General features: G+C 47.7%; 1 protein-coding gene across 2 annotated transcripts; it reads right to left on the bottom strand.

The window, feature by feature from the left end:
- Nucleotides 1–12363: 12363 nt before the first annotated feature.
- LOC119311761 (transcription factor BHLH148-like) lies at nt 12364–16143 on the bottom strand. 2 transcript variants are annotated; one of them, XM_037587463.1, is made up of 3 exons: nt 14206–16143; nt 13808–14092; nt 12364–12931 (listed from the first exon to the last, which is right to left on the bottom strand). In XM_037587463.1, exons 1-3 carry the CDS (start codon nt 14623–14625, stop codon nt 12791–12793), a joined length of 846 nt encoding a protein of 281 aa, XP_037443360.1. In that variant the 5' UTR covers nt 14626–16143; the 3' UTR covers nt 12364–12790. The 2 variants fall into 2 exon arrangements, with proteins under 2 accessions (XP_037443360.1, XP_037443359.1); XM_037587462.1 differs by having other exon boundaries at nt 13808–14095; nt 14206–16138.
- Between the last annotated feature and the right edge of the window lie 19 nt (nt 16144–16162).

The following is a 16162-nucleotide window of genomic DNA, read 5'->3' as shown; positions in this document are numbered from 1 at the left end:
TAGACACACCCTTTTGCAAAAGCTACTAAAAGTATTTCATTCTTCTTTAGCGAAGATGGGACCAACAACGCCTATGCCAATTGGCTTAGCTTCATAGTACAAGGCGAGCTAACGGCTAACGCTAGACTAGACGTTTGCTTAGATACACTCATATCCGACTAAGGCTGCATTTGGAGCTACGAGAGGTAATGATAATCTTGCTTGCCCAGGTTTGCCTATTCTGCTGTTTGTCTAGTCTATTCTCCGGTTTTGCCCGACCCTATCCCCTCCCCCTCCGCCACCCGCGGGGCGTCGGGGAGGGCCTCCGATCTCCGCCCCAGCAACCCTCCCCTTCCCTCCTCCACCCTCGCCGCCGCCAAAGGGCGCGGCCGGGCGAAGCCCGACTGGCGCCGGCGGCGGCGGGGCTTGGCTTCTCCCCCACAAGGCGGTGTGGCGCGGGCCGTCCTCCTCGTGTCTGGGCGCGGCGCGGGCGCGGGGTGCCGCGGCGTGGCGGCGTTCCGGCATGCTTCTTCGGCGCGGACGTGGCAACGGCGTGAAGGGCTGCGCGGCGGAGGTGCGTGTCTGGGCAGCGGCGGTTGTTCGGCAGGCGGACGGCGCGGGCCGCGGCGGCTATGACCGGTGGGTCTTCTCTGCTTCTTGGCTGCAGGGGCCGGCGGCGGTGGTGCCCTGCTGCCGGCTAGGGCTTGTCCAGGGCCTTGGCAGGGGCGGGGCGGTGGGCGTGCCTTGCGGGCTTCGGCGGTGCTGCAGCTGGGGCTTTGCGGGCAGCATAGCATGGTGGTGGCGGCCTCCTGCCCCCGGAGATGTGCCTGCGGTGCGCGTGGCTGGGCGGGCGCTGGTGGTGCGGCGCCAGCCGCATGCGCAACGGGTCGGTGCAGATCTAGGGTTCGTGCTCGGGCGGGCCAGATCGAGGCTCGGGGCGGATCAGAGCTGCTGCTTCGGGTAGGAGGTGTCGGGCCTGGCCTGGGATGTGCTCGCGGTTCCTTGCGGGCACAGTGGTGGTGGTGGTGGTGGTGGTGGCCTTCGACCTCTCTCCTCGGCGTCCATTCGCTTCTCTCACCGGAGGGTTGGCCTTCTCCCGGCTGCGGTCCATCGACCATCTCGCACCCGGTGCCATAGGACCGAGCTGGTATCACGCCCGGCAACAGGACTGCGCTTGTCTCGCGCCCGGCAGCAGGATTGCGCTCGTCTCGCGCCCGGCGGCAAGACCGGCCCGTCTCGCGCCCGGCGGCAGGACTGCGCTCGTCTCGCGCCCGATGTAGCAGGACGGCTCGATGGAGGCTTGTTGTGGCCGACCTATTGGGTCGGCGCTGGGTCCGGCCAGGGGTGCGAAAGGCGGATCCTTTTCGCCCGTCCTTGCGGTTAGCGTAGCGGTGGGGCTCGGGGAACTTGGTGTCAAGGTCTTGGATTCCGGGGCGGCGGCCCTGGTGGTGGTGGCGCGGTGCTCATGGGCAGGGCTCGTGCCTTGGTGCTGCCCGGCTGCCACGGCTGTGTGGGCGGCGTGGTAGCCGGGGTGTGGCGTTCGTTGGCGGTGAGTGTTGGGCGGGGTGAAAACCTACTCTATCTTCGGATGGACTGGCGACGCCGAAGATCGCTCCCTTCTTGAAGGCGTCGTCGCGGCTATCATTGCCCTTGTGTTGCTCCAGGGGAAATTCTGATCCTCGGATCGGGCGGTGGCGGCGCTCCAGTGCCGTATCCTTCATGAAGGCGCCGCCTTGGAGCCCACGGTTCGTCATATGCGGCTTCACTTCTTCGCGGTGTTCTCGGATGGAGCCCCCGACGGCTCTTGTTGTGCTAGGGAGTGTGTTGTTGCGCTCAGCGCCTATGTATCCTGCCTTGGGTGTGTGTGTGCGTTTGTGGTGGTGAGTGCGGTTGTACCGGGCACTGTTGGTCTATGCTTTATATATAAAGCGGGGCGAAAGCCTTTTTCGGTATTCTCCGGTTTTTTCTTGTCGAATATTCTTCTACAGCAAATCATACAAACAAGGTTAACACAACACAAGCGGAGCTATTTTCAGGTGATTTCGGATATTTTTTGACTGATGACACCAACGATGTGATTTCCTTTCTGTGAGTCTGAATGGCCACCCCCGCAAAGAAAAGGAGAGACAGTTTGAATGGCCACACCAATCATGCTTGCCGTACTTCTTTTTTCTTTACTTACTGTGCTCTGAGACTATCTAGGCCCGCAGCTACTGTTTTTGCCGTTCTTAATTCGAACAGTAAGTAAACCAGTGACTTCCCGCGAGAAAGCAAAGCGGTGATTGGCGGGCATGATCTGCTCGATCCCTGACGTGAACCGGTCGACTCCGCTGCCCGTTCCCGTGCGGCCTGCCACACGCATGCACATCGCCATCGGCAGGAACTCCGTCCGACACAGCCCGGCCCTAGGCTTTCGGCCGCAACACGCTCGTCGTGCAGCTGCAGCCTAGCCATTTCAAACGTGTTGCCCATCAATCCATCCACGCGTGCGATGTAACATCTGCTTTTGCTTGGCGAATTTGCCACAGATCTGCACCAGTTCGTGTTCAGGACTACGCATAGACGTACTCCACCTTTTGTGTTCTTCGTAAAAGAAATTTGTTCACTCGGTGTGTATCATTGCCGGTGAAACAACTGGCTAGCAGTCTAGTCCAGCACCAACGAATGTAGGAGTACAAAAATATTGTGCGGCCGCACTAGCTAGGTGATGAGCGTGAGAGGGACAAGAACATGTGTCGTCTAAGCGATTCCGCGACCTGACGGATTTCCCACTAGCGCGCGCGCACCACCACCGCGTAGATCCCAATAGATATCCACGTCCACATCCATCCAGTGTACCCAGCCACGCTACGCAAATGCCACTTTGCCCAAAGTGAAGTGAAGCTTTCCGGCACAAACTCACCCGTCGCAAACGTAGTACACGCACGCGTGCGCATTGCATCTCGTTTCATTTCACCGCGACCCGGCCTGCCCCTGCCCCCCCTCCTCCTCGAGCTCGTCGGCGTCGACACGCACTAGTCCGACGATGATGCCTACCATCTGCTGCGTCATGCATGCATGCATGGTGGGAGTACGGCCACCTGAAGTACCGACGGGACTCGATAACCCGGCTTGGCCTTGGATCTCGTTGCATAAAGCGAGGGGGCGCACAAGGTGCCCGGAGATGGCCGGCCCGACTGATCCGGTGAAGGTGATCCCCGGATCCTATCATGTCCTCCACTTGGGACGAAAGGAGAAAAGGAAGGCAAAGGAAGGATGCGAGACTGGATGGACGACCAAGCTTTTGCATCCGTCCATCCATCCCGGTTGCTTTCTTCTCTGGGGTCGTTGGTGCATGCAGGAATGTTTGACGACGCGGCTTCCCCGTCGCTGTTGCGGGCTTGCGTGGCCCACCCAGCTCCATCGGCCACGAGCCGGACGGGGGGTCGATCCAAGTGATCTGGTCTCTCAGCTTTTTTCTTCTTCAGAAATCTGGTCTGAGATCTTGACCGAGTGACCGGGCCGGATCGGATGAGTGCGACTGGCGTACTAGGGTAGTAGTGTAGTGGTGTGCAGGTTCGGCTCGAAGCGGGCTCTGGCTAGTTTTCTTTCTAGTGCGCTCCGGCGAGGCTCCCTTCGCTTCGATTCTCATTCTTCCTTCGTCGCTCGTTTCATTTGTCGGTTGCTCTTCGCTTCATAGCTAAGGCCCATTCTAATAATCCTTGAAGAAAAACTTGTAAAAGTGGCTGCCGGTGGTGTGACTGTGGACCTGTTGTGAACGCGGAGCCGACCACGCGCAGCAGATGATCATAGACACTGCAACAGTGCCGATGCAACCCCACTGAGGCGCAGGGCGGATACATCTCGGTAACCACCCAAGATCAGCTCCATATCTTTCATCCATTTCACTTCAACACACCAGCATTGATGGCTTGCTGTACAGGTAAAGGGGTAAGTAAGGGGGTGAAGGTTTGGTTCAGACAAGGATTAAAATGCTGAACGAGTAGCAATGGCAAGTCCAGATCGGTCGGCAGTTGCAGTGCAGACCAAAGCTCGCGCTATCAGGCACCTGGACCTGAAGAATGCCAACCTTTTTGTTTGTTATGTTTATGAGTGTCTGCATTACCATTTCCAGGGAAGAAAAACTTCTCGGCCTATTTTTTGAAATGTTAACTCGAGCCTGAACGAGTAGCAACTACTATGGAAATGACATCTCCTCTCTCTCTCTCTCTCTCTCTCTCTCTCTCTCTTTCATTTAGTTTGACCATTGATGATCAATAGTGACAGGGTAAATTTGACATTAACATCAGATATAACTGCACTCAACTAAAAGCCTTGCAGAAACACCGAATTCACAGCCATACCCCATGAAATGTTAACTTCCGCCTTTTGGGATGGAGTACTACGTAACAGGTAATGCATATGTATTCTGGTATAAAACAAAACTAACTTGATTGAGCGGCTTCCCTTTCATGCCTAGGCCCATCAACAGAAGTGACTTGATCCTCCAGCACAGGCTCCATTTCTCTCTCATAAAGAGCAACTATCAGTTAAGTGAGTTAACAAGTCGTGTGATCTTATCAGTTAATAAGCTGTAGGTTTCGAAAATTAAATGAGGAAAACGATCATGTCAATACTGTCACAGCAGCACTAGTTGGTAGTTGCAACAGTTACCGAAAGTTGGTCATCTTCTTCATGCTTGCCTTTCATTTGAAGGCGAAGGATCTCTCAGCCAACTGGTTTGCATTCAGGTTCTGAGTGCTAACTGAAGGTGACATCTTTGAGGTATCCTCATGGGACTTCTACTCATCATACTCAGCACATGAAGCGTCTGATCATCAGAATTCGGAAGGTATATTATGCATACTCCTTTTCCACGGCACCGAATCGGGTTCAGGTTTTCTCATTAGACGATGCCAAGAGGATACGTCATACGTCCCGGCTAACACCACCGCCACTTTGGTTCCCCTCCTTTGGATACCGCACCGTACATAATCAGGATTTCTGAGCTATCTGCTTTTGTTTCTCTGCCTCTGATAGAATGCAAGTGAGCGCCGGTAGGGCTAGCCGTAGATGCTGCTGCTGCACTTGAGTTGCCTAAAGAGTCATCTCTCGTCAACAACCTATAGTAACGGAATGGCATAATTTTTTTTAAATAGTAATTAAAATCAGTTCATTCCAATATCATATGTGGGTGTAGTAACACATTGTCGGGGTTTGCAAGCATTTCAAAATATGGGAACACAGGGAAATGGCTATATGAATCAAATTAATATGTTTAACGGTTTTGCTAAACTCAGCTGACTGAGCTTTAGTTATGTCCCATTCACACTAATGAACTATCAGTTCTATTTTCTCTCTATGCTTCATGCAGGATATATGCATGGCGGGGTTTTTTTCCTTTAGTTTTTTATTTCTTTTTCTTTTCTGTTTTCCCCTTCTTTTTTTGCTTTTCTTTTCTTTTTTTACAAATTCGCATTTTTTCAAACATGGAAAATATGACTTAATGCACTTTTCGAATATCACAAACGATCTTCAAAAGTTTTGAACTTTTTTACATTTGAGAATAATATTTTAAATACGTAAACATTCTTTCCAAATTCAAGAACATTGATTTAAAATTGATGAATTTTTTTCAATTTCGTGAACATTTTTTGGAGTTTTTGAACATTTATTGAAACTATTGAACATTTTTGGAACTTAATGACCATTTTCTCAATTCGTGAACATTTTTCAAACACACAATTTTTTTAACATTCATGAACATTTTTTGAATTCTTAAACTCTTTTGTGAAATTCATGAATTTTTTATCTTGTCAATAATATTTTTAAATTCACAAACATTTTGCAAATTTGCAAACATTTTCTGGATCCGAGATCATTTTTTTAATCAAGTTTTTTTTCGAATTTGAGAACAAATTTTAAACTCACGAACATTTTTGCAAAATGGTGAACATTTTTGGGAATTTGGTTTTTATTTGTATTTTTTAACATATTTTAATGAAACAAAAAACAAAAAACAAGGAAAACCTGAAAGAAAATAAATAGGGGCGCCCACAACGCACATGGGCTGGCCCAAAGTGCTTGCAGGAGGAAGCAGGGGGTGTGCGTCTGCTGGATTGGCATCACTCAACGCGGTGAGTAGGAGGTCCCAGATTTTCTGAAATCACTAGTTAAGGGTTTACCCCTTGCAAAGGTCACCCACCATCTCAGGCGCTGATGTGCACCATTTGCTGCAGTCTAGGTATTTTTTCTATAGATTCATTTATTCAAAAGTTTTATCTCTTAAACCGTGTGTTCAAATCCTGAACTGCCTTCATCATTGGATTTTTCACGCTGGGATATCCAAAACTAGATCATAGATTAATATGTTTTGATAAACTTTTTCAACGAAAAAACCAAAGCAAAAAAAAAATGAATACAAAAAATCCAAAAAAAAGAAAACAAAAAGAAAAACGGTTTCATGCAAAAAAAGAATACAAAACGTACTGAAAGGAAAACCTAGAGCCGAAAGAACGGTTGCGGGTTTTCACCTTTTTTTTAGCACGACTGTGCTTTTTTTTTTGGAGAAGCGCAGTTATGTTTCTCGCGGAAGCAAAACAGTTCTTCCACGAGAAGTAAATCTGTGTTTTCGTGGAAGCACTTTTTTTTTGTTCTGGTGCTTCTCACGGAAGCAAATCTGTAATTTCATGAGAAGCAAATCCGCGTGTCAAGAGCACAGTTGCACTTCTTGTGAAAGCAAATCTATGCTATGTGGAAGTACTTTTTTTTCTAGAGAAGCATCTCGCGGAAGCAAAGCTATGCTCCTTGTCAAAGCATTTTTTAGAGCAAAAAATTTAAATTCCACGCAAAAATTAATTAAAATTTTGCGGGGAAAAAGATCTTCTCCAAAACCTTTGGAAAACCAGGCAAAAACTGAAAAATCCAAAAAAAACATCTAAAACCCGGAAACGGGCACCAAAAAAACGAAATCTAGAGGGAGCTCCTAGCACACGGGATGTGGCAGCAGATGCATGCACCACTTGACGTGCTCCTAGGCCACCAATAGTGATCCCTGGCTATAAGGCGTAACCTCTAGTTAGTTGCTCTGCGGATTCTCTGGTCGGATTTGTACAGCGATGCGGGCGCGGCCTATTTTTGTTCGTTTTTTATTCTTGGGTTGTGTGGTAGGAGGCTTGCTCATTTTTACATGGGCTTCATTCCTTTTTCACACGGGGGCTTCGTTATTCCTTTATCCAGTATGAGAAGTTAAGGGCCTGTCTCAAAACAAAAAGAGAAGTTAAGGGTGTAAAATCCCCCTCAAAATAATTAAGGGTGTAAAATATCTGGTTTTGAAGTTATTGGGACCAACTTTAAACTTTCAGAAGAGTTGAGGGCAAAAAAAAATAGTTTTCTATTTCTTGGTCATGAAGGATTTTGGGAGTAGTAGTTCTTACAAGAAAATCGATTTTGGTTTACCAATAAAATGTGGGTCATGTGCGACCAAAATTAACCACTTGAAACTTCTTTTGAATTTGAATGCAATGACATGATTTTATATAACATAAACCATGTATCATTGGATTAATTATTGGTGAAAATTATAAGCTTGAAAAGCTTGTAAATATACTTTTTCAACCTGATTTCTATACAGGTTCAAAACTGAGAGGTAACATTTCAAGTAAAAAAAACATAAATTGTTGCGGAGTGGCTGTTAGGTTTTATTTTATTTTGGTGATGTTTATTATTTGTGACTAGACGTACATTACTCTTTTTCTTATACAAGTAGTTCCTGGAAGCCAAGGTTCTGGCAACCGGCATGGTATGCCCGACAGTAGGATCACAAGTGCTAGTTTGAATGCAGTTTATAACAACAATAACAAATTTCAATGAGATTTAGCGAAAACGTTGCTCGAAACACAATGGTTCCGTTTGGAGAAAAATATACCCGATTTTGAACATTGGGTGGTTGATCCTCTTCAATTTTTTCCCAATCTATGATTCCATGTTGGCCTCACTACCTACACATGTGAAGAGCTAACTTGCATCTTCACAAGTTCACAACCTCTAAGAAAACCACTAGGACTAGACACGAGGGTCGAGAGGATCTTGTTTAAACTGCCAATCTGTACGATTTCTTGTACTTAACTAAATGTGGTGATCCTTTCACATCTTGTTCAGCCTGAGATTCATTTATGCCACGAGAAACGATGTAAATGTAACCTGTATGATTTGGCTCATCATCTTGATCTTTCTACTGGTGGCCTGCAGTCTGAGTGTATGATGTTTTGCATTATCGCCAGGAAGCACGGAGCTTTGCTGTCGCTCTGCACGATGCAAATTCTGATTCAACAGTACAGTAGCGCCAGGGACCCACATGCAGTCGCCAAACAGCATGTGTTCTGTGGTAGAAAGATGGGCTGGCCGAACTGTGCAAGCCGGAGGCCCCGGAGCATACCGGACCGGACGGGCCTGGCGCTCGACCCACGTCGTCAGCTAAATTTTTCGGGAGCATGTTGGGCCGAGATACAGCCCGATAATACACTGCGGCGTGCAATCTAGTCCCAGTTCTGCTTGTACGTTTGTCTCAAAAAAAAAGTTCTGCGTGTACGTTTATTAGTAATTTATTAGTACCACATCGCTAATGTAAGCTGGATCGAATATGTTTATAACCTTGTTCTGCCAGAAAGCCATCACCGGGTGGCATGTCCGGTCAGCAATCTCAACCCATGAAATTGATAATTGCGCTGTCAATCTTCACAGGCACCTCGCCTTGACATTGATATGCTTTCATACTTCATAGGCACCTTGGAAGGCCACACGACACGCTGTGGGTTTGCTTTTTCTTTTTCTGATTTCTTGCTAGTTTTTCTTCTGTTTATATTAATGCCTTCTTGCTTACTGATATTATTATTAGTATTGATTTGCCACTTTTATTAATTATATATAAGAGAGAGTTTGACAAATTGGCAACGTTGATGGTGAAAAAAAATGCCGACTATCTCAAAAAATATTTTTGCTCCATTATATATATAAAACAACAACACATCAAAGTACACGATCGAACGATACAATGTGATGATGAGGGCCTCTTACAAAGCAGATCAACGATACAACATGAACCTACAAATAGGCCTAACATCTCGTCGAGGCCCGGCTAAAGACTCCCGAGCTCCATGACAACGCCCCCAAAAGTTATCGATTCAACCACACCTGATAAATCACTTCTTTGCAACAATTTATTAGTCGCACAATATATATGATAATAGTGATAGCAGAGTAACAGTAACAATAGTAGCAATAGTAACATGTTTGTAACAAGCAAAGCAACCGTAACTTTAGTAAATGAAATAACAGAAAAGTGTGGGCATGGAGTAGCTATCACTACACCACGGTAAAGCTTACGTGACACATTTTTGTGGGCAAAGGTCAAGTAATCTTCACCAAATAACTATCAGCATAGCTTTTAACTTTTGTCTTTGGATCATGTGTCGGCAGGGGTACATCACCGTGGACACACTAAGAGTCAGCAATCCCGAAGTAAGACTGTGTATGTCAGCAATTGCTTAATAACATATTATGTGTCGGCGTATGTATAAACCTTAACAGTTTTTGAGTCGACGTATATAGATACTTAGCGACTTAAAATGTGTCGGCATATGTAGGGTATATAGACACGAACTAAGTGTCAGCGCAGGTGGACACATGTCAAAGCATTGAAGGTTGGAAACTTGTGGTGGGCGATTTTGGTGCGAGGGGGAAATTTTCGGGTGTTCGTGCAAATTATCCTCCACCCCGTGCAAAATATCCCCAACTCGAGCCCACTCCACAACCCTACCTCGTTCCTGCCGCCGCCACCCTCGTGCTTGATCCACGGTCCCGCCACCGGCCTCGCACTCCACCCCGTCGTCAAGCCGTCGTATCAGAGCTCGCACTCCCCCGCCCCCGAGCTCCACCCCAACATACACCCGTCCTTTCACCCTGCCCCTAGCTCCATCCAACATCGAGCCGTCGTCCTCACAATCCACATCCAACCACCGTCCTCGCCCCCTCCCCTGACATCCAACCGTCGTCCTCGCCAATCCCCTGACATCCAGGGTGTATGTGCACATACCATCTGTCAGTGTAGGTAGGGTATATGCCGACTGAAAAAGTGTCGGGAAGTAAACAACTGTTGGCAATACCTTTGCCCACAACAAGTCCTCCGACTCTTTCATCTTCTGTCAGCATTGGTGCTAGCTACAACTTATCTATCGGCAAAGAAACCCTACGCCAACACATAGGTGTGTCACGTAAGCTCTACCATGGTGTAGTGTATGCGATTTTCAGATGAGATCCGATATGTAACTGTCACAACCTAGAGCGATACATACTAGCTCCAATTCATCAATCATATGTAGTCATGTATTTCGTATATAGTCATACATGATTGCGATAAGAACTTGCATTTTTTTGTCCTACCTCTCGTGGCAATAGAGTCATAATGAAAACTAAGGATAATTAAGGCGCTCCTTTTAATAGAGAACCGAAACAAAATATTAACATATAGTGAATAAATGAACCCCTCAAGTTAAGGTCATTCCCATCGATATCCCAATCATTGTCACCTTGGGGGTCTAAGGTTCAAAACAATAATAGGTGCATACAACTTGCAGATATGATCAAGAACACAAATATATTCATGAAAACATAATATGTTCAGATCTGAAATCATGACACTTGGGTCCTAGTGACAAGCATTAAGCATAGCAAAGTCATAGCAACATCAATCTCAGGGATCACGCCCTAACAAATTGACACGATTACATATGAAATCTCACCAATCTCATCTACCTCAAGTATGCCTACAAGGGGATTACTCACACATGATTGTGAGCATCATGAAATCTTTGATGGAGAAGGGTTGGTGATGACGAGGGCGACGAATCCCTCTCTCCGGAGCTACGAATGGACTCCAGGTCAAGGCTCCAGATGAATAACAGGCGGTGGATACAACTCTGTATCGTAAAACACGACGAAACTTTCTCTTTGATTTTTCACTTAGATGTGAATCTATAGCATAGGAATTAGGTCGAAACGATGTCCAAGGGGCCCACAAGCTTGGGTGGCACAACCGGGGGTGGTTGCGCCCCTGCCCTTGCCCCCCCCCCCCAGGCTCCTCTCCGGTACTTCTTTGTTCCAGTAGTTTTTATTCCAAAATAATTCTCCAAAAATCCTCGTCCAATTTGAGAACTTTTATTTTTGCATAAAAACAACACCATGGCAATTATGCTGAAAACAATGTCAGTCCAGATTAGTTTCACTCAAATCATGCAAATTAGAGGCTAAAACAAGATAGGCCAAAATTATCGGGTTTGTCATCCCCGTCGATATCCCAATCATACTCACCTTGGGGTCTAAGGTTCAGAACAATAACAGGTGCATACAACTTGCAAATATGATACGTAGGAGACGTGTCGGTCGCCCACATGACCAAGAAGTGAAGTCTGTGGGCTTCACCGCTGTCTCGTGAGCAGCCCGCGCGATGTCGGCTCGAACCTAGGAAATGGGAGGACGCTACCACCGCTCGCACCCTACCGTCGCGACCGTGGTGTCGACTAGTGTAGCCACCAAGAGCCGGCAGAACCGGATCAGTACCCTTACCTCGTCGCCTACCATGGTCAGACCACCATACGAGGGACACATCCACCAGCACCCCCCCCCCCACCCACACACACACACAAATAGGGGACCATAATAGGGTCTCCCCATCCCACTAGCACAGGTAGCCGCCATCGCCACAAGCGGTCGACGCTCGCACGCCCTCCACGCAGCCGCCAGGAAGCAGGAGCCACCGCCATGTGCCACGGCGCCGCGCCGCCACTCGTGGGAGCCGTTCTGCACCTACTCCCGTCGAGTGCAGAGGAGAGAACGCCCCGCCGCCGTAGACTCCGGTTAGGTTTCGCTCGCCAGCGCACTCCGGCAACGGTGAGGGGAGGGGAGGGAGGAGAGGTAGCTTGGGTTAGCCCCGGTCGCTCGCAGGAGCGACATGAGGGTGGGGGTAGTTTTTTTTTTCACATTGACATCGTTAATTTTGTCCCAAAAGCCTACACTCACTGCATGATAACATTACTAAAAAAGAAAGCTGAAATTAACTAGAGCCTACTCTCTGGGCATAATGGTACTCAAATTCGGCACCCATTGTGACGGAAAGTTTAGACTCGACATGGATGCGCGGGATGACAATGGCCAAGGGTGAAGATTTGTTGTTGAAAGTTCTCGCGTTGAGCTCCTTACAATGTTGTCAGGTAAAAACACGAGAATAGTTGAGCTCCTTGCAATGCTCCTAGGTTACAAACACGAGAAAGTTTAAATGTAGTTTATAACAACTATAACAAATTTCAATGAGATTTTAGTGAAAAGGTTGCTCGAAACACAACGATCCTGTTTAGAGGAAAAATATATACTCGATTTCGAACATTGGGTGGTTGCAAATTTACAGTCTCAGCAGCCAAGGCTTGCTGGTCCCTCTTCTTCCAAACGTTTGACAATCCTTCTCAACTTGTCAGATCCTTTTCTCTTCCTTGCTACGGCCACACGTAAGCGCCAGGCCAAACAGTGCGAGTAGACCCCCTTCAAATTTAATTTCTCCAACCCATTTGATTCCAAGTTGACCTCACTAGCTACACATCTGAGGAGCTACTTACATCTTCACAGCCTCTAAAAAAGACCACCAGGACCAAGACACGAGGGTCGAGAGCACAATAAGCTGGTGGAGGTATTCATTTGCTCCATCATCAGAAGAACAAGAAAAAAAGAGAGGAGAAAAAACAATGAACAGATGGGTCTCATGACTCTTGTGGTTAGAAACCTCTCAGAACACATTTTGCACGTGTGATGTTTGAGGCCAGGCGCTCCTGCTTCCGGGAAACGGGGCCTCGCTGTCAGGCAGCTGATTCCTCTCTACTTCCTGGAGAGCCTCCTCCACTGCCTTTTCTACCTCGCAGGCCGCAATCTGTGAATAGGACACGTGAGGAAAGCAGCATGGTTAGTTAAGAGTGTACAAGCGGCTTACTATATATAATATGATACTGATCAATCATGCATTGAACCTTGAGTAAATGTTAAGCTTGACACTGCATTATTCAGATTGGGGATCCGTTGACTTGATTCATTTTGGTGTAGTTCTTAAAAAGGGCAAGATTGTTCGATTCTTGCGGAAAAAATTGACCTAACAGTAGCTGCAGAATTTATTTTGTTTGACAGTAACAGCGGATGCGGATTAATTCGACAAGGATTGGCCCTGCAGATTTTATAACATGTAAACTGGCAAAGGATATGTTCAAATGATGTCTTCATCAGTCAGAGGGTTTCTAACACAACTTTTGACACAGATTCCTCGGCGATAGTCAAATTTTTTATTTGTCTTGCTCAAATTCTAAGCTGTGCTTTCTCGTGATTTGTATTAGAAAAGACCGAGTGTCAAATTTTGATGAAAAGTGTAAACGGTCGAATGAATTAATATGTCCCTTCAGCAATTTTATAGTATACTTTGATCCTCACATGGCTTAATCCGGATTCTCACAACCAAGATGTTTTGTAGCTTTCAACAAAAACACAAGATTTAAAACATATTGCAGTCATTTCTAGAACTAATTTTAGAATCCTCGTCGTTATCCTATCGATGATGCAGTCCCTATCGAACAGCGCAATGATGTACTAGTAATGGATATCGATGATGTAGTAGTGTACTAAAAGAACACGGAAATTCCGAAAAAATCTTGTGGGTGACTCAACTGTTGTGTATTTTCTAACCTGAAGTTTAGTCGGGTTTATTATTGTCAACAAAGCAGGTAGGAGGACTAAGGTAAGAAAAATGAAGCTAGCTCACCGTGGTTTCGACATTCATCTCCGTCGTCAACCGCTGGCCGGACAAGATGGAGTGGATCCCCCTGGTCTTGACATTCATGCTCTTGAGGCGCGTGAGGGCCCCGATCATGGAGTCGACGGAGGACGAGGGCTCGTCCACCTCGAACTGGACCTTGACGCACTGCTGCTGCTCGTCGTGCCCCAGGATCTTGGCCTTGAGCTCGTCGTTCCTCCTCTGGAGCTGCTCCTTGGCGACCTTGAGCTCGTGGATGTAGACGGCCGCGGACTGCACGATCGAGTTCTTGTCCTGCTGCAATGGCATCACCCATTCATTCGTTCAGCACGTGGCATTCGAGCGCTTGCCGAATTCAGCACAGGGAATCGATCATTCAGTGAGATGGAATGTGGAATGTTGGGTACCTTGGAGCGGGAGGAGACCATGGCGTAGAGGTCGGCGTAGCTCTGGCTGAGCTTCTCGCGGCGCTGGCGCTCGCGCATCATGTGCCGGAACCCGCGGCTGCTCTCGACGGCGCCGGCCGCCTGCTGCTGCTGGTGCTGCGGCCGCTCCTCCTCCTCAGCGGCCGGCCCCATCCTGCCCAGCACGCCCATCATCCTCCGGTGGATGTTGATCCCGTTCCCGGTTCCTCCCCGGGCCGTCCCCGGAAGCTCCAGGCCGACGCCGCGGTACTCCCGGAACGCGCTCTGGCTCTCTACCACCGCAGGCAGCGGCTCCGAGAGCGACGCAATGAGGTCGGCGAAGGGCAGGTCCGGCGAGCCGGGGACGCCGCAGCCGGCGAAGAGGTGGGCGTCGTCGTGGAAGTAGTAGGAGTCCATCTGCATTTGCGTCGATCCCGCCGGCCGGCCTCCTTCGCTCCTCTGCTCTGCGTCGATGAGTCGCTGCTGGGCGCTGTGTGTGTGCTTGCTTGGTGAAGGTGAAGTGTTTGTCGGGAAAATGTCCGGACGCGGTTATATAGCCGCGGCGGGGGAGGAGGGGGGCCCAAGTGGCGGATTTGGGTCACGTGGTCAAATGGACCCGTACGGTCTGAGAGAGAGGCGGAGAGGGCTAAAAGAGGCGAGACGGTCAAAGCCGGGACGAATTATTTTTTTCTCGTTTATTGTGAGCTCGGCCGGGGGCGCGAGTCGGAATGAGCACGAGGTAGTGATGGGCCTACTCGCGGCAACGCGGTACGCGATTGGGGCGATGGCGTCGCACACTTAGGCAAAGGCAAACGCAGAAGGTTCCACGCGGGAGCCCGGCTGACAAAGTGCGCAGCTCGCTCTCGCGGTAGCACTTCGCTTGCGGCTGGCAACCGCCGGGACGTCAACCTCGTTCGTTGGCATGCCGATTTATCCCAACTTCTTTTTTCACAGCGAGCGAGCGTCTTAACTTCTTCCGTCCCAAACAGCACCGCGTTTTATTTCCTTTTTGATTTCTTTAGCAAAAGCAGCTCTTTTTTTTTTTAAGAAACAGACGTATACGCCTATTTTGATATCTATAATTCCGTGAAATCTATACTCATGGGGTGTTTGGCTTTGTCTTTCCCTGTGTTTAAGAAACAGACGTATGCGCCTATTTTGATATCAAGATTTTCACCGTTCTTGAACTTTTTTTACACTGAATATAAATTGAAAGCGCCGCACATGGGTTTTAAAACTTCCTTCGCCCAACCTATCCTCAGGAGTTCGAGATTTTTTTGGGGAAACTACCATCCCATATAACAACACTGGACCGATTTTCGGTTCATGAACAATGTTGCACTATGAGTATCTCATAACCTACCATATAAAATCAGATACAAAAGTGGGCAATAAGCGCTAAGCAAATACAGTACTAAAAATAGCCAGAAGAGGATTGAGCAAACGGGGTTATTGTAGTCCAGCACATCCTTAATTAATCTCTACGTGAAGCAAGCAGCTTCACTTCATTAATTGAAATACCAATTGTTTCACAAGCTTGGGTTGGTTCGACGGGCACACATACATTAACTGTTTTGACATGTATTTACTACGCTGAAAGTGTTAAAATATCTCTATATTAGTATCCAAAAAATTAGAGCAGCATTTTTTCAAGCCTATTTTTGCAGTGGCATTTTTTGATTTTGAGGTGTTATCAAATTAACCCTTATTTTTTATCTCATGGATGGGGCTAGGTCTATGCATGGACCGCCCGGTCGGACTGCCCTAGCAAGAAAGTCGGGTGGTCAGGCCAGGCTCTCGCTTAGTATTCTAGTCGAAGCTTGGCCTGAGAGCCCGATAAAAAGCCCCAAATACCCAAAAACCAGGAGTTAACAGATATATAGGGATAATAATGTATTCATATATCCCAAAAAAATGATTAAATGCCATTTCTAAATAGAAAGAATGTTACTATTTGTTT

Source organism: Triticum dicoccoides, chromosome 5B (genome assembly GCF_002162155.2).
Source record: "Triticum dicoccoides isolate Atlit2015 ecotype Zavitan chromosome 5B, WEW_v2.0, whole genome shotgun sequence".
NCBI classification, from domain to species: Eukaryota; Viridiplantae; Streptophyta; class Magnoliopsida; order Poales; family Poaceae; genus Triticum; species Triticum dicoccoides.
Note: the sequence above shows the minus strand (reverse complement) of the source record. Positions and strands in the feature narration are given on the sequence as shown.

What these genes read in the sequence shown, in the direction of transcription:
- LOC119311761 (XM_037587462.1), bottom strand. Translation starts at nt 14,625, where the DNA reads ATGCAGATGGACTCCTACTACTTCCACGACGACGCCCACCTCTTCGCC. An exon ending in TGGTCTCCTCCCGCTCCAAG is followed by an intron (nt 14,096 to 14,205) that starts GTACCCAACATT and finishes ATGCCATTGCAG; the next exon opens with CAGGACAAGAACTCGATCGT. An exon ending in AGATGAATGTCGAAACCACG is followed by an intron (nt 12,932 to 13,807) that starts GTGAGCTAGCTT and finishes TCCTATTCACAG; the next exon opens with ATTGCGGCCTGCGAGGTAGA.